The 24,483-nt window shown below is 38.8% G+C and overlaps 2 protein-coding genes and 1 long non-coding RNA gene across 5 annotated transcripts in view; 2 read left to right on the top strand and 1 right to left on the bottom strand.

The window, feature by feature from the left end:
* Positions 1-742: 742 nt before the first annotated feature.
* Positions 743-4,110, top strand: lrrc18b (leucine rich repeat containing 18b). 2 transcript variants are annotated; one of them, XM_042397896.1, is made up of 3 exons: positions 743-1,055; positions 1,446-1,704; positions 2,985-4,110. In XM_042397896.1, the coding sequence occupies exons 2-3, from the start codon at positions 1,447-1,449 to the stop codon at positions 3,459-3,461; spliced, it is 735 nt and encodes a 244-aa protein (XP_042253830.1). In that variant the 5' UTR covers positions 743-1,055; position 1,446; the 3' UTR covers positions 3,462-4,110. The 2 variants fall into 2 exon arrangements, with proteins under 2 accessions (XP_042253830.1, XP_042253829.1); XM_042397895.1 differs by having other exon boundaries at positions 744-1,055; positions 1,443-1,704; positions 2,985-4,108.
* A 6,512-nt stretch (positions 4,111-10,622) lies between these two features.
* Positions 10,623-12,974, bottom strand: LOC121886653. The gene is made up of 3 exons (XR_006092805.1): positions 12,651-12,974; positions 12,480-12,531; positions 10,623-11,028 (listed from the first exon to the last, which is right to left on the bottom strand). It is a non-coding gene; the product is annotated as an uncharacterized LOC121886653 (long non-coding RNA).
* A 327-nt stretch (positions 12,975-13,301) lies between these two features.
* Positions 13,302-24,483, top strand: part of si:dkey-191m6.4 (rho GTPase-activating protein 22) — a 44,722-nt gene continuing 33,540 nt past the window's right edge. Inside the window, exons 1-3 of one of the 2 annotated variants that reach the window (XM_042396819.1) lie at positions 13,302-14,000; positions 16,345-16,526; positions 17,887-18,066. In XM_042396819.1, coding sequence (XP_042252753.1) covers positions 18,024-18,066 — 43 coding nt within the window. In that variant the 5' untranslated portion in view covers positions 13,302-14,000; positions 16,345-16,526; positions 17,887-18,023. The remainder of the gene's footprint in view (positions 14,001-16,344; positions 16,527-17,886; positions 18,067-24,483) is intronic. The other variant, XM_042396820.1, reaches the window with a different exon arrangement.

Here is a 24,483-nt window from a genome sequence, read left to right as displayed (position 1 = left end):
TAAGGACATTTGGCACAGTAGCACTGATGATGCAGCCTATTGTTTAGTCTGCAGTATTCTTGGACTGAAACTGTAATAGTTTTTCATTCCAGCACTTCTATAAATAACATTGACTGACTTGTGAGAGACAGAAAAAACAAGAAAAACGAAGCAGCACTAGATCCTACATTGCCCATAGTGCAATTCAGTTGTGTGTTTCATTAGACTCTTCCTGTCTAGTAAACACTCATATCTTTCAAACTCCACATCCACAGTTTGTATTGCAGTTCTTTCTGTTATATGTTTGTAGTCTTTAAACTCAAACTGAATAACCCTGATGACACCTGGGCTGTTTTTTTCATTCTCCCTCCAGAGCTGCAGAATATATTATACAACTGTTTTCACATGCTGGATAATACTCTCTCTGGCAAGTAAACTCTACTGTAAAATTGGTGAAGTGCCCCTTTAACATTTCCCAATCGTAATACTGTTCTTCTTTCTAACTATCTTGGAACTTTCCATTGAAACTTTCCACTGAAACCCAGACTCATCATAATCCTATATGGGATATCAAGATCATTCTCAGTGCTTTTTAGAGACCTGCCAGCCATTAGGCTGTTGAAGAAAATTCTACAATCAACACTAACACCCTCTTATCTGATTTTTATTCAAAGAGAGTAATCTTAGGAACAGTTGCTGTAATTTTTCAAAATTTCTTCCAAACACACACACACTAAAAGACTGCCCTGCTTTAGCTAGCGGGTCACAGCCATAACCCACCCTGAAACCAAGCAGCAGTTGCCTGGAAACAAAAAGAAAACAAATCCAATGTCCAGCCAAGTGAGTCCAGGCCAGAACTGCAAGCTGCCTGATAGACAGCCACAGCACGACACAACATGTCCAGTCTCATGTCTCTCTCTATGTCCTTACAAACAACACTCTGCGGTGGCATCTTGATGTGTTATTCACAGGCTTGAGAAAGAAGATAGTTGAGCTGGAGTGTCTTGAGTCTTTCCATTTGTCTCTTTCCTGGTATCTAATGTACTGGATCTAAGGAAGTGGACTCATTAATGCTGGTAAGGGATCAAAGACTGCCTTGATTGTAAATTTCTTTGCAGGAAAAACTCAAAAATGTTTAAAACACCCAATTATGCACTTGAAAATGATCATCTAGCCTTTAAGTACCACAGTGTATTGTTCTTAAACAATATTGTACACTTTTCTAGAGGTAATTACAAAGTGAGAGTAAAGCACGTGCAAATGTTTGTTAGTGTGCTTTGTCATGGAACAATTGGTGATTATGTTACATGTTGAAACTCAGTGTTGTCTACTGTTACAACTGGCTGGGCTCTGTTGGGTAACATAATCTTGCAGACCGGTACCACTGTCAACTCCTTTGTCACAGCACATTACTGAACACTGTTAACTACAGACTTCCTCGTCCTTCCTGTGTCTCCCTGCAGCAGCATGGCCAAGGGAAAGAAAACCAGACAGGCTAAAAGTAAGACAATCACCTTGAAAATGGCTCAGAACTGTGTGGAGTTGACACTGGATGGCAAACGGCGACTGGATCTCAGTTTCAAGGAGATCTCCTTAGTGCCAAAGTGCGTCCAGAAACTGTGTGATGTGGATGAACTGGACTTGAGCAGGAACCTGATGAGTAAAGTCCCAGACTTTATTGACCAGTTCGTCAGCATCCGTGTTTTGGATCTGCACAGCAACTATGTGAGTATGATGGAAAGTTGAGGAAAAGATGCTTTGAAAAGCTTCTGAGTTTTGTTTTGGATATATACATTCTTATTTTGTAAGTATATTTTTGTACATACTATTTGTCCAGAGTCTGTCTATTTAATGGTAAACACACTGAGCATATAGTCACATAACTTTATTTATATATCATCTAGATGTAAGCTGAGAACACCAGTTGAAAGTGCTGATGTGGGGCTTTCACACAGTACCTTTTTGGAAGACATTTTTATGTTTAATTTTCAATTAAGTATGACAAGTAAGATTTTTTAAATTGTGAAAACTGTATTTTCAGCAATTTACAATGCATACAGCATAGATAGGTATACTGTCAATGAAAACAGCACAAAAAAACAAGTTGTGATACAATTAGTTTACAACATACATACATAAGAATGGACTGTATTATAGTTGTATTTCTAATGTTTTTCTGCTGTATTTGTATTTTTTAAAACTTTGAACTGTTCTGATTATATTTTGAGTGATTATCACTAAAGATTTGTAAATTCCTATAGCCCCATATGTCATTTTTCTTGTAATTTAGCTTTAAACTTTGTTAAATTGAGAAAATGATGAGGTAGAATCATAGCTGAGTTTGTAATGAATAAGAGGATACCATTTGTGTGGGGTAAGGTCAGTAAAATGTGCTAAACATAGTCAGAATGGGAAATGTAGGATGGTTTAGGGGCTTCATTGGTCAAGCAAATCAAAAAAAAAAAAAAAGAAGCATTTCTAACTGGTGTATAAAGAGTTAATGAATTATTGTCAATACAGTGAATTAGTTTAATGCTGTTTGTAAATGTGTTTAAAAAAAAAAACGTGAAGATAAGTTGAGCTTGAAGGTTCATTCTTGACCTTGAAAACAGTAAAAAAAAAACTTAACTCAAGGTATCTTTACTAGGTTTTTTCTGAAGTTTTCAGCCCCTCCTGTGGCCTTCATCAGCAGATTTTTGCTGAGTCATGAGTATACAATAATATAATTATAAATGATAAGTTTATAATGTATATGACAATATAAATATACTAAGTACTTCATTAAAAATCATACATATACTAACATAATAATTAACTCTATAATTAACTGGAACTGGCTTCTGGGGACTTTTGTTGGTCATCTTTATATTATGATGCCTATATTTTTATGTTACGTGTTAAGTGCCAAAATATATTTTTATAACTGAGTCTAGTTGGATGCCACCAGTTTTTGTTGTATTTCATCATAGTGTGTATTACAGAATGTGTCACTATTTTTACTGCAGCTGGAGCAGCTCCCTGAGACCATCGGCCGCCTCCAGAACCTGCTGGTTTTGAACTTGTGTAACAACCGTCTGAAAACCCTCCCCAACGAGCTCGGCCTCCTGAGAAAACTCCACACACTCAACCTGGGCCTCAACCGGCTGGAAGCTCTTCCCTCCTCTGTTGCTGCCTTGAAGGAGCTCCGCCATATTGGCCTCTCTGACAACCAATTCACCCGCGTCCCTGTCTGCCTGTCAAGGCTCAATAAACTGGAAAAGGTCAACCTGGACAGGAACCCCCTCCTTACTGAGCATCCCCTCAACCAGCAATCAGACATGATGACAGACAGGTTTTATATTGTCAAAGAGAGCATCCTGTGTGATGATTGTCTGATTAAGTGTCAGATGGAGAGGAAGAAGCTGGAAGATGTGGTGACAAGGAAGGAGCCCAAATTACTGGGTCTACCTCACTCAGTGACCCAGGAAGACAGAGAGATGTAGAGGTTGAATTTAATTTGAAGAATGCATACATGAAATATCATCATTTATTACTTTTATTTTACCTCACTCTAAACTCAAGCATGTGAGATGGCTTCACACAGTACTGTATCCTTGACTGTAGAGGGACTTAAACTTAGACTACAGCACCACCTACTGTTTCAACACCCACAGTACAATCAGGAGCCTCATCAAACATCCATAAGCACTTTATGCACTGTACTGTATCATGAACTGTCTTCATGTCCTCTTGTTAATGTTTTTTTTTACCAATAGGCCACCTCAACTTTCTCATGTTTTTCAAAATAAAGTTTCTCGTCAGATAAATTAGCTTAGTATCCAAAGGGCCTCTTTGATGACAGAAATTTAATGTGGTTAGATATTGGATTATATTATCTGATTTCACTTTTGTCATTTCCTCACTTATGGTTTATAGTTGGACACTAGCTTATCCTCAAGCATCATATAAATAATTCTGAGCACTCTGATCAGAATAGTGTATTTTAATAAAAATGAACAAAACAAAATGTAAATAGTATCTACTGCACTGCATGTCTTGACGATCTCTTTGGCCTAGAGGGCAGCAAAGAGCACCAGAGGCCACCATTACTCATTGAGTGCCAATACTTTTGCAACAGCACCTTCCTGTTCCTATTTTCTCAACATTTTAACTTGCAATAAATGCTTGAAATTAGCTTTAAGTAGAATCTTCACTGTAGGAAATGAGGTATATTAAGCTAATTGTGGCAGCTTGATATAAGTTTAAAGATTAAGTATGGTTCATTCATGAACTTCCTAGCCTGTTAATAAGCACAAATCCTATTTTGGTGATGTTTTTCTGTGCCGCAGTTGAAGTGAAAACAAGGCTGCTGTTCCAGCAAAGCTGACTTGTATGAGATATGAGGGTTTCACCCAACAATGTGATGCTTTCAGCTTTTAGTTAAAGTTGCTATAATCCAATTTTTTATATTAAGAATGTATCAAATAACTATGTGTATGTGAAAGGAGTCGCTCATAGTGACATACCCACAGAGAATTATCACCCAATTCTGCAGTTTCTCTCAGCTCAGTGTTTTAGTATCTTTCAGCTCATTGTTTTGGTTGTATTGGCCACAATCTACTGTTTTGGTTCACTCTCACTGTTCTCATCAGCATTATTTCCAGATGTCACTGGTAGCTGTTTTCAGCAAAAAACCTCTAAACTCGCACTGTACACTACCTTTTCAGCAACATAGTTGTGCATTTGGACACTAAAGAGCCAAATATTTCTCTTTCGGAGTTGGCAAGGACCAAAACTGAGCTAAAAAAGGCATTCTTCATGTGGACAGAAACACAACTCCTAACAAATTCTAATGTTCCTCTGTAACTGCTGGATGCCTAAGGAAGCAACTTTTTGCTAATAAATTTGCCATATCAGCTAAAATGATAATACAGTATATTAATATTGTGTTTACAACATGTTTCTGATGCCCCCAAGTGGCAACTGCTGTCTTGGAAAACACTGTTTGCCAAGAGGATGAAGGTCATTCATAGCTTCTGTCTTCTTGCTAAAACACACTTCTGTTTATTCCCCACATTCTTTTTACCAGATTAGGATCAATTCTTCTCCTTCTCACCCCATTTTCATCTGCCTCACTATGTCCACACAAACGGTCAATACGGTTTGGAGGCCCCTGTCATCCAGTTTTCACCATCGCTGAGTGGAAGAGTGCTGACTAGACTGGATTAAGATCCCAGCAGATAGACTCATTAAGAGGTGAGCTGCCTGGTATTGACTCAGCCATATTGTGAGACTGACCAATGTTACAGTAAAAGGTGACGGAAAGAGAGCAGAAATCTACAGCAACCAGCAGTAAGCAGTAAGAGGTGAATTCCCTTCAGCATATATGTGACAACTCAACCATTTAAAACAGAGAAAAATATGATATTTGAGGCAGATGTGATCATTAATGACTGATGTGATCTCCTATCTGAATACATCATGTTATTGGTGTGTTCATCCTCAACCAGCCAGAAATACCAGCTGTGTGCTTGGTTTAATAGTGTGATCTTTATTTAAATAGCTCCTGCAGCTAGCCGGGGGTCCGTTACAGCTGAACAGTCTAATGCACTTTGCACAACGCTCCAGGACACACGGACACTGGCAGTGCTATTGAAAATCAATTCACACGCATATAGATGCTCTGTCTTTCTGTTTCTCCTTGCTTTTTTTTCTCAACCATTCCATCAGTCTCTCTACCCACTCTTTCTCTCTATGTCAATCACCTAAACACACACAGGCAGGCAGAATAAATGGAACAGAATTGCTGTGGAGGCAAAGCAATGTGGCCACAAATAGAATCCAATTAATTTTGATTGCATGGCTGTGACTCCTTTATTGGCTGAGATAGAGGGCACTTGGACTTGGTTACATTACAGGAAATGAAACAGGGAACTGAAAAACTCATTGTGGGGCTTTCAATAAGGTAAAGGTTCCTCTACCATTTACATTTTTATGTATCAAAGGTGCCATTTGTATCTTATTAAGATGATAATATAATATTGTGAACCTGTAACCAAATAGTTTAGCTTTTTATTTTATGTTTAACTTATTTACACATGAAGCAACATTAACATTAATTTGGAGTCGGGCCACCGTGATTACAAGATTGCAGCCAATACTCACTCTTCTTTTAGCTCTGTTTTGATCTCCACCAACTCCTGAGAAAAATATCTGGCTTTTCATTTTTTTACTTTTTTATTTTACAATAAACAGCTACCTGAAACCAAAGTTGCTGAAAGCAGAGAGACTGAACAAAAACTGTAAAGTTGCAGGCCATAAAACTGAAACAATATGAGCTGAAAGACACTAAAACACTTGCATTGACAGGCAGAGATGAGTGAGAATTCCCTGGTTGGATACAAATTACTACATGTTTGTACATCAGTGTCATGTCATTCATTCGATTCTTCTTGACAAGGATCATTAATTCATTTAAATTTGTGAGCCCTGTCAGGACTTTGGCTCTCTACAGTAGAACAATGCAGTAATAGTTTACATTGATGTTATACTGTAGTCAACTAATGACATTTTATTATAACTTCATAAGAACTCTTCTTTTGGATAATGTTTGTGTGCAACAACTCTAATCTGGCAAAAAAAAACTAAGTAAGTAAGAATAAGAAAATTCAGACACACAGACAGACAGAAACACAGTCAGACAGGCAGAAGGCTGCCATCCATATTGCATACACCTTAGTCTGCAGTCCTGTCAGCTCTCTTCATATCCATTAGTGGATGAAGTCATGTCCCGGTGCTAATTGTCAGTGACAGAGTAGTGAAGGAGGGTAATGGGGGCAAAAGGGGTTAGAGAAAGAAAAAAGGAGGCAGGCAGACAGACAGACAGACAGACCTCATGGGAAAACACCTGTCTGCTGTGTGTCTCCTCAGTCAGTCACACTAGTCTTTTAGTGAGCACCAATTTAATTGTCTTTCTGCTAATTAAAGATGTGAGATGAGGCTTCAGTCACTGGACTGTTAACTTATTAGACAGAGAGGGTTTTAATGAGCAACATTTGCAAATCACGTTTATCAATATTCTTTCTGTAGTGTTTTGCTTTGCATATTAGCCAAGGTATAATTACATTTTCCCAAAGGCTTTAACATTGCAATGTAAGAGTGAAAAAAGTGTTATTTCATTACTGCAAATGGGACAGGTTATTACATTAAATAATTGACAGAATATCAGAATTATTGTAAGCACATGGAACAGCTGCTGAATAGGCTGGGATTTTTCAACTTTTAAGACATTCTCCATCATAAAATCTTTCATTATGCTTTTTAGGATTTTTCAATTTATTACATATGCAAGCTTTGTCATGTACAAATAAAAAGTAATCAATCATTTCTTTTGAATTATACTTTTTCATATGTCATAAAAACATTTTAAAATGTACTTCTGCCTTTTACAATCCTACAATCATATCAATATGTAACATATTTTCTGAAAAATTTATTGAGAAAATGTGTATAAATAAAATAAGATAGATAGGACCACATAAATCCAGGTACTTCATCACATTAATGCAAAAGTCATATAATGATCATCATATATCAGTATAAATTGTATGTTTATAAACTGTTAACAAATATATCAAAAATATGGTTTCAATATAATAATTTAGAGAGGAAGAGTTTAAGTCAATAAAGTCCATTTGACATTGCCAGTGACTAACTGCTGAGGCAAATCAGTCAGTCAGTAGCAATCAATAAGTAATGCTAAGTCAACAGTCACACCTTCAGCAGCCACCCACGGGTCTGTTAGCACAGCCCATCCCTGCCAAAATGAAATTTTAATCATCCTTGGTATCAATATTTTAAAAGGTTTTCTAAACACTGTGGATTGTGAGGACATGTTAGCATTCCGAGCATGGTTCATCCTCAGTGACATTATTTGATCTCAGCGGGGACAGAGGAGGGGTAGACACAATTATTAACAAGACAAACCGCATTGGTTGCATTTTCAACGTATTAAGTTCCATTTCTACCTAAAAGGATATATTGTTCTGCAGGTATCACCAAACAATGACTATGTGATGGAGTAAGGTTATTTCTAGCAGTTTGACAGAACAGAAATATTTCAGCTATCACACAGCAAAGTTCATCCACACAACCTAGCAAAAGAGGTGGCGCTAAAATTGGTAATGTAGTGAATACTAGCAGGGTGCGTTGACAAACCTCAGTCAAACTTCCTCTGCCATTGGAAAAAATCTGGAATGAGATCAGCATGCTGGTCTGATTCATCTCTCTAAAAAGTGTAGTGAAAATGTATTATACACTCCTTACTGTCTTTGTGCTACAGAGCAGGCTTAAGTGCAAAATTGGGTAGTCTTGGCAGAACTTCATTAGCGTCATGAGGACCTGGTCCTCCACTTATAGGCTTGTCATCTTCCACTTGTAGTAGTAGTTATTGTCTTGATAAAACAACCTTAGTTGACTGAACATCACCTTTGGCTTGAAAGCCAGCTTCCATCGTCATCACTCTATCACTCAAAGTACATGCAGAGTACCTCAAAGGACCACACGAAGATGCCGAACCAGTCAATAGTCCACGTTGAGAAGCAACAACAGTCAGTGGGCTAGGTTGCAAGGAGGAAGTGGTGAGTGGGCAGGTTCAGTCAGTCGGTGGATACTGTAGACAGACATTCTGTATATAGACAGAGGTTACTTTATTAATCCCAAAGGAAATTTGCAGTGTTAGCAGCCAATTCACATAACCTACAAAACAACAATGGGCATGACATTATTCCAGTGTTTATGTCTTGTGTAAAAGTAGCCAATTCACTTTATTAAAAATTTTACCGTATTACTTAAATGCACTCACAACATTATGGTTATGGGTTATGAGTTACTTGGTTGGGCATGACATGAGCTATTCCAGTGTCTAATGTTAAAAGTACACTAAGTTGGGCAGGTTTTACTGGCATATTTACCAAGCTTACCTCAGTTGGATCCATTGCTTTTTCAGACAGTATGACTTCCAAAACTGATAGAAGTCCATTTGAACTTGATGTAAAATATTTGCCTCTGTGAGCGAATCAGCTGATCTCGATGCTTCCACTAAAATAACTTGTTTCTGTGCCATAAACTGTATGAATCGCAAAAGTAATGGGTGGGAAATGTTCAGTATCCCAAAGAGAAAACCTCCCTTTCAGCTCTGAGTGCTATTAGCATCTCTTTCATGATCCTGTGTAGCTAATATAAATAATACTACAAAATCTCTCATTAAAGAGGCCAAACATATGCCTAGCAATCTTCTGCGTTCTATTTATGGCATTTAAACAGCAATGTTATTGTTGTTATAGATTGTGATATGCTTTGATGATACTAAACTACAACTAAAGCCCCTTGTTTGAAAGAACTTGAATTGTAATCAATAGGTTACAGATTCTGCAATAAGGAGGTAATTGTTTAGATGTGTGTACTCCAGTGCACATTCAGGACTGAAGGCTAATTAGAGAGTTTGTTAAACACACAACAAAAGGAGTTTGTTTCAGATACAAAAACTAACTTAAGATTAGCATCAACAGTGTGTTAAAAATCCACATACTGCATGTGGTGTGATATGTAGAACACAGCAATCATTATCTCATTTTTCATAAAACAGCACATACTCTGAGATGTGACTACATGCATTATTTACAAAAATCGACTGGTTCATTAGTCATAGTGCTGGACACTTGACAATTGATATTTAGGTTTCTTACAGTGGTGAGTGAGGATACACTGCAGACCTTTTCTGTCTGTCTAGATTTATCAATACATGATGAATAATAAATGATAAACAATGAATGGTAAATGATGATGGATTCAATTGATCATGGTGTTGTTGTCTGCTCATCCATCACTGGAGAAGTATAGGTAAACAGAATTTGTAATCCTCTGGAAAAATCTCTTCAACCACACCTCCTTCTTAATGTTGGTCCTTGTAACAATCTCTGCAAAAAAAAAATGCAAAGAAATGTGGCATTTGTTAAACCTATAAACACAAAGAGCCTTTGAGCACTTGAGACATTATTTGATACTTACTGGGAGCAGTGAGGGACGCTCCATGGGTTTAATACTCTGGTCAGCATCCAGCTACAGTATCTACTTTACCAGGTCCAGAAACAGATGCTGATCACTTTAATATTCATTTTCATCAGCTGACACACAGACAAGAAAAGTCAAATAATATGTCAAATCATCAAATCTTCAAGATATCTTGAAGATATCTCTTTAAAATCTTCTCACATTAAAGTCCTAATAATTGATCAAAACAGAGTAACTATGTTATCAAAGTCATCAAGAGATTCAACCTGAACCACCTTGTGTCAAGTAAGTAATTTCTCATTGTCTTAAGTCTCATTGGTGAACTCTTCAGGGCCAAGTACAAGATGGATGGATAGATGGACAGACAAGTATTGTTGATGATTGCAGGAGCTCCATGAGAAGAAATACAGCAAGACATAACACATCAGGTACAAAAACTAAAATCTCACCTCTTTTATGCTGTTTTTAACAGAAACAGCAGTGAGGCAAGGCAAGTTCATTTTTATAGCACATTTCAACAACAAGGCCATTCAAAGTGCTTTACATAGAACATAAAAGACATCAAGACAGAATATAAAAGCAACACAAGGCAATATAAACAGACATTTAAATACAATTAAAAAGCGTTAAGTTGGAAATAAGAAGAAGCTAAATTAGAATAAGACAGGTAAAACAGGAGAATAAAAGTTACAGTGCAGTGTAAGATATCAACCATCAAATTTGGTTTAATTAAAAGCAGTGGGAAACAGAAAAGTCTTCAGCTGTGATGAGGATCATTTTACTGTAGTTACCTGTACAACATGTTCTGGAAAGGTGAACGGCATGCTCAGCAGCAAACACATAACATGCCAGGCTAAAGTCAATGAGTTTAACTCTTAGTGGCTGCTGGTCAGCCTTCACTATATTGTCATTGCAGGATTGTTTTTCTTGATGTTGATGACTTCTGCCTTGTGAGCCAGTCATACTCCCATGTGATACAGTAGCAGTTTGAAGTGCTACCTGGAACAATGAGATAAACAATACAGCTGGGAGTTATCACTATGACAAGCCATGCAACAAGTTATATTTAGTAATAGAAGAGATAAAGTCCTTGTTCTTCTTTTCACCTTCAGTCTTTTTAAACCTGCAGTAATTAATATAGCAGTACATAATGAAGAACAATTTACTGAGGCTGCAGCTGACAATTATTTTCAGTATTGATTAGTCTGTTTTTTATTTTGATTGCATGATTTATGATTTAGAATATAGAATGGTGAATCACAATTTTTCAGAGCCCAAGGTTATGTCTTCAAATTGTTTGATCTGTTCAACAAGCAGTCCAGTTTCTGTTTGACGTAAAACAGAAAAAAGCAGCGAATCTTCAAATTTGAGGAGCCGTAACCAGCAATTTTTTTCCACCTTTGTTTGATAAATGATGAACATACAATTAGTCAACACCCTGCATTAATGGACGGCGACAAATAATAAATCAAGTGCCCTGCTAATCAGTAAACAGTATACAAACTCATCGATATAAGAAAAAAAATCAACAATAAGTCAAGACAAACCTAGGTTACGCCAGCCAAGTAGGCCTGTGTGTGTGCATGGCAGGAACACGAGAAAATCAGTCTTCTCAATTTAATCTGCAACATTCAACACCCTGCATCAACGGACAGCGACAAATAGCAAATGAAGTGCCCTCCTAATCAGTAAACAGAATCGGAAAGTCATCAATATAAGACAAATCAACAGTAAGTCAAGACAAAGCTAGGTTATCAGCCAAGTAGGCCTGTGTGTGTGCACAGCGGCAACACGAGAAGATCAGTCTTTCAATTAAAAACCCTTAAACATCACAAGCAAAAATAATGACAGAAATCATGTTTTTTCAAAGAGTGTTGAAGCACAGCGAGACAGTTCACTCCTCATCACATCCGCCCCCGCATCACAGATAGCTTACTTCATAGCTTACACATCATGTTTACTGTGGGTTTTTTTGTTTGTTTGTTTGTTTTTGTCTTGTTTTTTTAAGCTCATATCTTGTGACTCTGGTCCTCGGTAAGAGGCCTGGGGCCTGGGGCTTGGGGCCCAGGGCTTAAGCCCCGGTAAGCCTGTGCATTAAGGTGCCATTGGACAGGTGGCAGTAATGCACCAAGAAATGCAGCAATGTACCCACAAAGGCAGAGAAGAAGAAGGCTGTTCACTAGTAAACATGGATGTAAACAATGCAGATTTTTAAATATTCAAAATAATCTGCTTTGCAGCTGTTTTATGAGAACGAAAATGCTTTCAACATGTTTATTAGACCTCAAGGATACAAACAATGCATAAAAATAAATGTAAATGTAACTTTTGTTTGTTTAGAAGAAAACTCTACAGGGCACCTTTAATACAAAAAGTCTCCTTAACATTAAGCTGGAAAGAACAGCCTAACATTCAAGAGAGCTGAAATAGACATGGAAATTCATACATACCAGGGTTGTGGTGCCAGTGAATTGTATACAGAGAACAGCCCGGTGGTTATGTCTAAACAAAAACAGGACAACCATGGTTGAGGACTGGTCTGGTGGTTTGAGACTCTGCTGTTTGTCTCATTGTGTGGCCTCAATTATCAGATCTGAGAGTCTGTTCATTACTCCTCTCACCTTCCTGTCTTTTCCATTTTCATCCAACATGCCACCCTGTGATAAAAGAACAAAATGAGGATGATCTGGGTGATAAATTCAGAGGGAAACAACACTTGGTGCCACACCCAGTATGGTGTGGCCACATCGCTTTCACCCAACCTCAGTCTTAAACCAAACACTGGCACTGAAGGCTTTTTATTGCTGTCTCATTTTGGCTTCTTGGTGTGTATGAGTGTGTGTGTGCGTGTGGTTTCTTGTTGGTGTGTCCCTCCTCTTTCCCTGTTTCATTTCAGCTTGTGTGACCCCTATCTCTGTTTGTGTCAGCCTCATTTTGGCTCCATTTTGTCTTGATCCACATGCATGTGCGCCATAGATCTATCTTCGCGTTTGTTGGCTGGTGTGTACATGTGCATGTATGTGTATGTGAGGGCACACACACCCCTCCACCCTCTCTGTGTCTCTCTCTCCCTCTTTGCTCTGTAATAAGAGCAGCTGTGGTTGACGTGGGGCCTTGACTGATTCAATTGCAGCGCAGGACTTAAGACTATTATCCTCTGAAGACTGGAGGAGGAGGGAAGCCCGGCTGCTGTAGCACAGCTGCTACAGCAACGACAGGTCTGATGGTGCCTTCCAGAGACGACTGAAAGTAGGAAATTCAGACATCAGATAGGGAAAATGTAAAGAAACAGCACTTACAAGCAAAATGTTACATAAAACATGTAAGATTTCAAAACTGAGCAAAAGCTTCTTGTGCTCTTTTCTACCTCCATACAAAATATTACTAAGTCCTAAAAGCTGATCGTCTTTGGTTATTGGAATGAAGACAGTTAAAAATTTAAACCTATAGTGGTGTGATAATAGTTTTTTATCGAGTTTTTGAAATTTCTGTCTTTCAGATAACTGTTTTCTAAAATTTGCTACATGTGTTAATTTTTGATACAAAACATTATGATTATTCCAGGATTTAGCATTGTGACATTCAGCGTTAGCTCAATGAAATATTTGTCAAAAAAATATTTGTTGAGTACCTTTTTTTGGTGAAAAAACAAGACTCATACTATAATTTAAAATGTAATCTTTGAAAAACGAGAACTATGAAAAGATGTATTGCATTTTTCTTCAACAAATATGTCCACCAAAAGTATCTCTTGACTTGTTGCACTATATTAGCTGCATCTCATTTTTCAGAAATGTTATGTCTCTGCCAGTGTTGTTAGCTAACGTTACTGGTTTTTGGAAGAAAGAAAGAAACAGATTTATGGACTAAATTCATCTGCAGTCCTGCTGAAAATTAGACAAGGAGCAGCAACAAAAGGCTTGGACAAACCACGAAAACATGCAGCTAACCATACCAACATTTGTCAAAAGGTAAGCTAATGCTAATGTTTACATAATTACATTACATTATTGATGGCTGTGGATGCAATGTTAATGTTACTTTCAGTTGGTTATCATTTGTGTCAACCCTCTAGATTTTCCTCTAGATGTTCGCTGAAGAAATATTACTGTGTCAATGTTATCCTACGTTTTAGCGGCTTGTCTCAAGCTAAACCCAGGTGCTGAACAGTATTTTAGCAAATGATGAGCACGAAGCTGCACTTATGCTAGTGGAGTAAGAATGACAAGTGAGCGGCTCGAGTTTCGAAATGACAACTGGATTGACTGAGGAGAGTATTATAAGCCCTGTGTGTGTGAACCATTAGATATTACAGACAGGGAAACTAAGCCTTTTACGCTAACCTGGTTATAGATGAGAATGACACCTGTAACCCTTGTAGCTATACTCATCAAGGTGGCGACAGCTGTAGCCTCATAAATCTGTGCATCTCTCTATACAGGGCTCAAAACTAGAACAAGTCGATCAGATCAAATTACTGGGAATTACACTGGACCACTGACAGTGTCATTAAGAAAATGGGAAACGATTAAAGAATTAGCCAGCTTCAAGTCAGGTCAATTTTATTTGTATAGCCCAATATCACAAATCACAAATTTGCCTCAGGGGGCTTTACAGTCTACACAGCAATAATGCATACCCTGTCCTTTGACCCTCGATTAGAATAAGGAAAAACTCCATTAAAAACTCCTTTAACAGGGGAAAAAATAGAAGAAACCTCAGGAAGAGCAACAGAGGAGGGATCCCTCTCCCAGGACGGACAGACATGCAATAGATGTTGTGTGTACAGGATAGAACACAAATTGCAGAATGCAGCATTCAACAGGATAACAAGACATATATGAATAAATAAGTGATAAATAGAATGCCAAGCAGCTTCCACGTGCCACCAGAACAGAATAGGACCTGAGCCACGTGACCTCCATCAACATGGAGACCAGCAGGACGACAGACTACACATACACACAGGGGAGACTCATTCACATACACGGGAGAAGAGACAAGAAAAGACATCAAAGCAGCTAATTGTAGGTTAAGGTAAAAATATGAGTTTTAAGTTTAGATTTAAAGGACTCAAAAGACTCGGATTGTCTGACTTCCTTTTAACTTTGAATACACACAGAAGCCCTGTATTTTGAGAGCGGAGAGCTTGAGATGGAATATAATGTTTAAGGAGATCAGACAGGTTTAATGGAGTGTGCCTATATCAGATTTTATAAGTCAGCAGACACACCTTAAAATCTGATCTAACATGGATAGGAAGCCAGTGAAGGGAGGCTAGAATTGGTGTAATACAGTCAAATTTTCTTGTTTTGGTTAAGATTGTAGCTGTAGAAGTTTGAATCATCTTAAGGCTTTTAGTACTAGCATGTGGCAGACCTGAAAACAGAACATTACAGTAATCAAGTCTGGATGAAACAAATGCATGTATTAGACTGAATTTTAGCTGTTATGTAAGTGGAAAACCGCAGTCCTGGTGATTTCTTTAATGTGCTTATCAAAGGAGAGGCTAGGATCAAATGTAAGATTTTTGGCTGCCACACTTTGTGAAATCACACAGTTGTTGAGCTGTTACTTGATCAAACTTATGTCTAGCAGGGCCAACAACCAGCATCTCAGTTTTATCTGAATTTAGAAGCAGGAAATTTTGTGACACACAGCAGCCAAGCAGTCCTCTAATTGAGTAATTTGAGTATGATCATCAGCATTTGTAGGCACATAGAGCTGAGTATCATCCACGTAGCAATGGAAATTTATTCCAAAACTACATATAATTTTGCCAAGAGGCGATATTTAAAGAGAGAAAAGCAGATGGCCAAGAGCTGAGCCCTGAGTTACTCCGTACTCCATATCTAATATCAGTGAATTTGAATTTAGTGAATTCTAATAGTATACAATGATGAATGGTGTCAAAGCCTTCACTGAGATCCAGTAGAGGCACAGAGGTGGAATCTGAGACACAACTCTCTCTAGTGCTTTAGATAAAAAATGGAAGATTAGTGACTGGTTGATAGTTATTAAGAGACCCTAGATCGAGGTGTGGGTTCAGAATTTTTTGACCTTTTCAGAATCACAGTTTATGATCTGACACAACTGCCCACAAGAGTTTCTCTGCAAGAACTTTGTGTTTTACTTGCAAGTTATGAAAATATAAAAATTGAAAATGCGTGACAAAAATTAGACTAAAAATTCACAGATGTAAACAGGACTAAAATGTCTTTATTTTTTGTTGACTAAGGTTGTTTTATTACCTGCAGTTTTTAGTCCAGTTAAATCGAACTTCATTTTCCCCCTTGGTATGATTCATTTGGACAGGTGTGAACACAGTAATCGCAGTAATCGACCAAGACAACTGCACCAAGACTCTTCAGAGGAAGTGGTTGCAGTCCGTTCGCAAACGATCTCTGGAGCACTTGATTTGTGGTGGGAACGTGACCTAATCCAACCCAACTACTAGGTGTACTTGCAAGTTTGAGTGAAACAGCTTCCATAGCCAGGTGAGCTTTGCATAATTGGATGCGGATGAGTGAATTTAGCAGTTGCTAACAACTAACCAGAGAATGAATCAAGGTCAGAGCTGGACTAGCGCAACGTTGTTCATGGTATATGGCCAGTGGACCTCCCTCAGGACCTTCTTCCTGTGTTTACATTCTTCCTCCTGCCACAGACACATCTGACCAATGAGTTAAGTGAACATTCTCACATGGCTTGTGGTGCTGCATTTTGGCTTACTTGGATTTTTCTCTGTGTGAAAAGAAACCGAACCAAGAGGAAAATGCACCAAGTTCACCAACTCATCAACTAATTCAGACCACAGCAAAAAAAACTATATCTAGCTGTGAAAATGCCCTAAGAGAAGAATCAAATGGCTGAAATGCAACTGTAACTCATATGCATTTCTTGCTATACAGCCAAGACTAGATCTAAACCCAGCTCTAAAATTGACATCGGTGACATTTTCCTTCTTGGCTATAAATTCATCTTGCTTCTAGTGCCACACTCCTACACACTTTTTGTGTCAATTACAGGCCACCGTAGCTCAAGGGGACAGGACATTGTCTGTCAGAGGGGGACCAGTATTTTTTATCTCCCCTGGTTTTCCTGAGTTGTGCCACTGGAATGCCTGGAGCATGTAATTACGCTCTACTGTACAAGCTGGGAATTTCCCACGTCTGACTTTGAATTGAAAGTCAGCATCATTCTTAGAAAGCCAAGAGAGGCATGAGTGAAAATGGTTAAGAAAAGTGATTAAGAAGAAAGGAAAAAAGAGGAGAGACTGACAGATGTACAGAAGAATGGGAAGGGAATTGAAACAAGGTGGAAGGAGAGGGAAAACAAAATATTTAAAAAAAAAGGACTCCAAACATTGACTCAGAACAAGACAGAGAGAAATAGAAAGAGGTAAGAGGAAAAAGAAGAGGGAGGATGAGGGAAAAATGAGTGATTAAGGGAAAGAGGTGGATACATGCTGAGGACCTCTACAGCTTAATTAGGTGCAGAAGGAGGACACACCTGCCAGATGAACACCCCCTCCCCTTCTCCTTCTCTCCCCTTTCAAACATGCAGATTATGAAGAGAAAGCACTCACTGCAGAAAATAACACTTAAAATCAGGCATCTGTTAGCCGGTCAGGCCCATGCTCTGCCGGTATATGACCCTCCTCAAAAACCTCCTCCTCCTCTGCCATCCACCCCAGGCGGAAGCACAGCTATGAATAATAAAACAGGGAGGCGTGGAGGCCACTGGGCGTGTGCGCAGAGAAAAAAAAAAGGGGTAGTTCCTCCTCCTTCTCCTCCTCCTTCACCACCCCCTTCTCTTTCCATTCTCCTCCCCTCCCCTGTTCTCCCAACCCCCTAGCTGCCGGCCGCACTGCAGAAGGTCAGAGAGAGAAGAAGAGGAGAGAGGCAAAGACTCAGAGAGGCAGAGGGAGAGACAAGGGGTGGGGTGCTTTGGATGTACATGAACATGCCGAGAGGAGAGCGCGCGGACGAGCGATGACAACCATGCTGAGCCCAAAGATCAGACAGACCAGGAGAGGTACGGACACGGTTTGTTTGATTCACATCAACACTACCTGCCATTAACTGCTTATTCATCCTTCACCTACAACTATGTAGTGACACATCATGTCATCTCTGACAGGGACTGTGATGGGACTTGATGATGCAATAGCTCTACCTGGACTTTGCCATACACTTTTACAAATGTAAAGCATTTGCAAAAGTGCATTTTTTCCTCAAAATTCTAATTTAAGATAAGAATTTATGTGCAGAAACAGCTTTCCTCCCCTTCATCTATCTTCCCTCCACTACTATGCTGCAGTCACGTATTTCTGAATGAAGCAGTGGCACTACCCACGCAGGAAACCTCTCGCACACATTAGCATTCTACTACAGCTGGCCGATGCTGCCGGTGTGAATTCTATTAGAGCAGCATCTCTAGTTTCATCACTGCAACGCTCAGCACTATCAAGCTGCTGTCAGCTGCTGCTGCATGTATGCGTGTGCACACTCGAGCATGTAGCCCAGTATATGTGTGTGTTTGTCTTTCTGGATGGATGTGTCAATATGTCCATGCGTGCGAGTGTGTGTGTCCTTTCTTCCTTGGCACTAATCTCCATGACTGCAATTATACAGCTGGATCTGATTAAGATGAAATGAATAGTTCCCAAGAATGGGTGAGTGATGTGTAAATCCTCCGCTGGAGCAGCATGAAATTGGTAGCAAAGTGGATTAAATCTGTATTTGCATATATTAATAAGGCTGCAGAGCAGATTCAACTGGCTTGATGAGTAAGAGTAATTCACTGTAGACATTTTGTAAATCAGCACATAATTGATTACATCATGCTTAGGCAACATCAAATAGTTTTAACTAACATGATGGTTTACCATTAGTTGCATTACAATCAAGCATGTAAAGAGGTTTAATATACTGTACATTTACAGAAGGCTCAAATATCCAAATCAATATAAAAATGTAAATGCAGCTGTTGCAAATCTAAGGAGGTGAGAGTACCATTTATCCTCGCTGCACTTCCGTTAAGACGGTGAAAATTGAAGAGATTAAAGCAGACTATGTCATTCTGCATGTGAAGCATTCTCTGCATACTTTCTGTAAATTAGTGCTTCACTACTGACCGCATCACATTTGTTGTGTGAAGCCCATGAATAAATGGGTATGTGACAGATGTAGTCGTGTAGTACATACTCAGCTAAGGTCAAAACGGGTCATGAAAGGGTCACAACACTTACACAGCAATGTTTTAGCATTCAGCATCTGAACCCTTTCTGACTGACACTCAAAAAAGAAATGAATAATGTAAATTATTATGGGGTTTTTATCGATCATTCATGGCTGTGAAATTCATGTTGCCAGAAGCTCAGTTGACAGGATTGCTAGCTTAAATATACAGTGTATAGGCTATGTCTTGTTTGAATTTGGAAGGGCAGTTTGTCTTCTACCTAAAACAGCTAAATTGAATTATTTTTGTTTGGAAACTACTAACTATATCTCACAGTCTTTTCATCCTCCTCTCTTGCCTAACTGAGCTCCACTTAAAAGAACATTTTGACATTTTGGGAAACATGCTCATTCGCTTTCTTGGCGAGAGTTAGATGAGAGGATCGATACCATTCCCATGTCTGTACACTAAAAATAAAGCTAGAGCAGACAATTAGCTTAGCATAAACACTGGAAGCAGGGGGAAATTTCCAAATTGTTTGCACTAATAGCCAGTAAAACAAAAAGTTGTGTTGTTTACAGCATCAGCGAATGAGTTACAATTTGTTCGTAAGTGAGTTTTAGAGGTGCTGTTAGATGTTTTTCCACCTTTACAAAGAGCCAACCTTGCTGTTTTCCTGCTGTCTCCAATCTTTATGCTAAGCCAAGCTAATCCTCTGCTGGCTCTAATGTCATATTTAGCATACAAACATGAGTAATGGTAACAATCTTCCTATCTAACTTTGGCCAAGAAAGTGAATAAGCAAATTTCCAAAATGTGGAATTATTGCATTATTTAGCCAACTAAACCCAACCTGAGCAATTATCCTTCCTCTTAATTATAAATGCTTGTATGAGTTGACCAATAAGCTACCAATCTACACTAGGAGGCAGTGAACAAATGTTGCTAATAAGGAGTCAATTCATCATCAATATCTGCTCCATAAAGAAAAATCTGACTCTTTTGCTTCATTAACTGCTACAAACAGCGACATATTAACACTGTAATAGAATGAATTCTGGGTACATTTTTCTTTGGCTGGCATGAGAAAATCTAGCAGCAGCTTTAAATGCCCACATATCAGCTGCTTCACTCTCTTGCCGCATCTTTTTGATCTGTGTTACCATGGTTTTATGATCAAAGTCCTGCATTGTAGTAACACACTGACATTCTGCCTTTCCAAGGCTTATGAATGAACATCTCCACAGCCTGATACAGCGAGCAAGAGCGTTAGGCGTGGATAAAAAATGCACACACCGACACACTCATATCATGTGCATTAATGCACGATGTGGAGATAACATGCACAGAAATGCACGGATAGATATGCACACACCCGCTGCTGCACATCAGTTCCACTCCACTGCAGCTCTCACATACTGGCTGTATATTACTTGCCACACCCCCAGCCTGTCAGTGAAGGCTGCCACACACACACACACACACACACACACATACACACTCAATGGTTAACACATTAATCAACAGTGATAGGATAACTGGAAGTTACGCACCGATGCACCTGTAACTCTCTCTGCTATTTTCCACCAGCCATAAATCACTACACAACAACCAGATTAATGAAATTGAATTCCTCCAACATGCCTCTGTGTGTGTGTGTGTGTGTGTGTGAGTGTGTGTGTGTATGTGATTTAGCCATCAGTGTAGTATTGTCTTGCTATTGTGGAGTACCCACCCTGCCATGCTAATGGATGGGCTCCTCTGTGATGTGCATAAGAGCCATAGATCCATTTCCTGCTGATAGCAAATATGCGGCTCCAAACTGCATTAAGTGACATCATAGGGACCTAGACTGTGTTGAGTGTGTGTGTGTGTGTGTGTTCAGGCATGTGTATGTGTGTGTGTGTGTAAGAATGTAGCATCAAGTGTGCCTCCATGTGTCATACCACTTGTGTTTTGATTTTCAGTCTGCAGACAACCATTTGTTCACATTGTAACATCAGTTCCATGCTCAGTCGTTACACTCCAGCTTTTTATGAACATAGCGCTCATTCTATGTCCTCCAGGAGAATCTATGTGCATTTCTCATTTGATTTGTCCTTTCCTGTGACAGAACAAGCATACACTTCACTAACCAAATTGCATTTGGGAAAATTGGCTGAATCTACAGCATCTCAGATAGTGTGGATTTGTAGAAACCTTGCTTAATGCCTCTTCTAAGCTATATTAGCTTCCTCCATTTTGGATGCTCCAAATCTCCGTTCCCTCAAAGATCAGCGCTGTAAATACTGCTTGCTATTGGTCAATGGCATCAACTTGTTTATCAGCAATATCTCTCTCTGGGTTTTTTGCTATGTTACTAAGTCATTCAGCTCAGTTCAGTTTAAGTCTCATAGGCTGAAGTTAAAAATGTATTAAGCGGTCTATATGGTCTACTTGGCACACACTTCTGGTACTGAATGAGTCGCCAGACCTTCTGGTATTCCTGGATATTCACCTGCATGCTCAGAATTATTCATCCACGACCTGAAAATAATATGACGCACAAGCTTATTTACATTATCATCAGTTTACGTCATCACATGCAAATGTGTGCATACTGTACACAGTCTGCACACACAGTGAAGCCCCCAAATCAAAGTCATAATGTTGAGTTCTTACTATTTGACTCAGCCCTTCCCTAACTACTATCTTCTGTAAAATAATGAAACACAATTATGCTGTTTATTTCAGTGAATTGCAGTGATTATGCATAAAAGTGCGTTTTAACGTTAAAACAGCCTCTGTTCAACATTGCAGTCGATAGTTGTAGAAGTCACCACACAGCAGCTCCACCCAAGCCAAGGAAGGTCTGAATCACCCTGAACACGATGTCCAAATTGGCGCAGTGGGTGGTAGTGTTTGGCACGTGCACACACACACACACACACAAACGCACGCACTCAAAAATCAGTTGTTGTGACTCAGGCGTGAATCATCAGCCAGTGTATGTTCCACTCAGTCCATGATCCAGGCAGCTGATGTGTTAAACAGTGGTGCTCTTTTATGCTAACACTGGCAGGGCAAGGAGGGATGGAAAGACATGATGTGGTGAGTAGAAACAGAGGATTGAAGGAGGACAAGGAATATGGAAAAAACAAGACACTGTCCCTATCAAGAATTCATGGTTGAATTTGGACTGTGGTGGAGCAGACATGAGCCACTTTGCTTTCATGATGGTTAAACTTACTAATAATCTGTACTGGGTCAGTGCCCTCAATGGAAAATGAGAAGATCTTGATGGTGATCACACATGTACCAGCTTAAAATTTCTAGTGGTATGAAGTAGCAGATTGAAAGATGCAGGTTTGGGTGGGGAAACCAGTAAGAGAACCCAGTTACTGCCAAGAAATGTCAGACAAGAGAGCTGCAGCAGTAAAAAGACCAAAAAAATACAGCTTGACTTTTTGTTATATAAACAAGTAAGGCTTAAAATGTCTTACAATTAAAAAGGTCTTCAGAAAATGAGCTGTGAAAGGCAGAAATATTGACAGTTAGTGCTGTAATTGGTTCAGTCATTGATACTAATCAGTTAACATAACATGGTCTCTTCAACAATATTATATAATACAGTATAATGCAGCCCCCTCATTAATTGCAATGAGACCACAGCGCTTTCTCAGTAGATTACTTTGTAACATGACCAGGGTCATTCGAAAACTCACTTTGCAATTAACAAGATTGAAGATAAAATGTTTGTTGCTGTGATTACTTTGCAGAGTTGTAAAATCCGGTCTCATAATATAAACCGCTGGGGTTTGATAAACCTTTGAATTCATGGATCTATTTCTCAATCCGGTCTTACTCAATCGTATATCAATGTCTATCTGATACTTGAAGCAACATGCTGCCATCAACACCTTTTTGGTTTGAAAGCCCATTGACATCATGATGTCACAGTCTTAGAAGAACTTTTGATCTCCAAATAAACATTCTGGGCTCGCCATGCCTCACCAACAGTCATCTCTCATTGACCACTGACTGCTGATGTCACCATGATAAAGCAGTGTCAGTGAACATTTTGGAGCACAAACAACCAATTCACCCTCCTACAAGATTGTGTAAAATAGCTTTATTAAGAATTAGTAAACATTTAAAATGCAGAGATTTTTTTTGTACGTCTGATGCTTTTTTTAGAACATAGACTGCAAGGCACAAATATAAATATATTAAAATATAAACAATAACTATTGTATAGCATTACCCAATAGCAAATAGCATATTGCAGTGGTTAAAAAATGAATATTGCTCTCAAAAAACAGCATCAACAATTATGTTAGAACATTGCCAATGAAAATGTGCCTCTAATCCCAAAACGAATTTATTAGACAAAACCTGCTTAAATGAGGTGCCAGTGGTGATAATTAGCATCTTTGTGTGTGTGTGTGTGTGTGTGTGTGTCTTTGTGTTACGGGCATGCATGTGCCCTGTGTGCTTTCAGTAATAACAGAGCTCTGATTCAATAGGACCAGCAGTGCTGAACGTGAGGAGGGAGAGAAGAATTAGAGCGAGTCAAAATAAGAGAAATGGAGGGAGGAGGGCAGGAGAGTGAAAACACAGAGCTGGAAAAGACTGGAATTAACACGAGATGGATAAATGAGAAAAGCCGAGGTAGAGATGACAATGATAAATACTAAAAGAGAACAGAGGAGGGTGGAAGGAAAGAAAATAACTGGGAAGAATGTTAAGAATGTTCTGTTAATGTGAAATATTGCCTTTGATCTTCAGATGAGACTCGACTATTAGAACTGTAAGGTTTAGAAGTTAAGTTAATTCATATATTTGAGTTAATTTACTAAAAATATATTTACAATGTTTACACAGTTAGCTATTTACATATGTATGTTTACATCAGCATCTTTAAAATAGTTATAATAATCTCCTGGAATTTAGCTCTGTGGTTTTCCTCACATTTACCTCAGTCCAAGTCCTTCTAGTTTCTGATTGGTTAGTTCAGCCACATGTGAGTTAGAAACAAGGAAGTGTTGTTGTTATGAAGCTGATGAAGTATGGAGAGCAGTCATGTGCTGCTTAAGAAAGTTATCCATCTCCATCCTGCTGTTTCTTCTCATTAAAAGTGATCCAACCATCACATATCCAACCCGTATGTTACAGAACATTATGGATTGACACGAAGGACTAAAGGATTTGGAAAAGTTTCAGTATAAGAAGAAGAGTTTAAAAAGGGAAATAATTTTCCATTTGGTTATACCATCTCAACACTAATCCAAG

Source organism: Thunnus maccoyii, chromosome 20 (genome assembly GCF_910596095.1).
Source record: "Thunnus maccoyii chromosome 20, fThuMac1.1, whole genome shotgun sequence".
NCBI lineage: Eukaryota > Metazoa > Chordata > Actinopteri > Scombriformes > Scombridae > Thunnus > Thunnus maccoyii.
The sequence above is the reverse complement of the archived record's forward strand: the minus strand, read 5'-3'. Positions and strand labels throughout refer to the sequence as shown.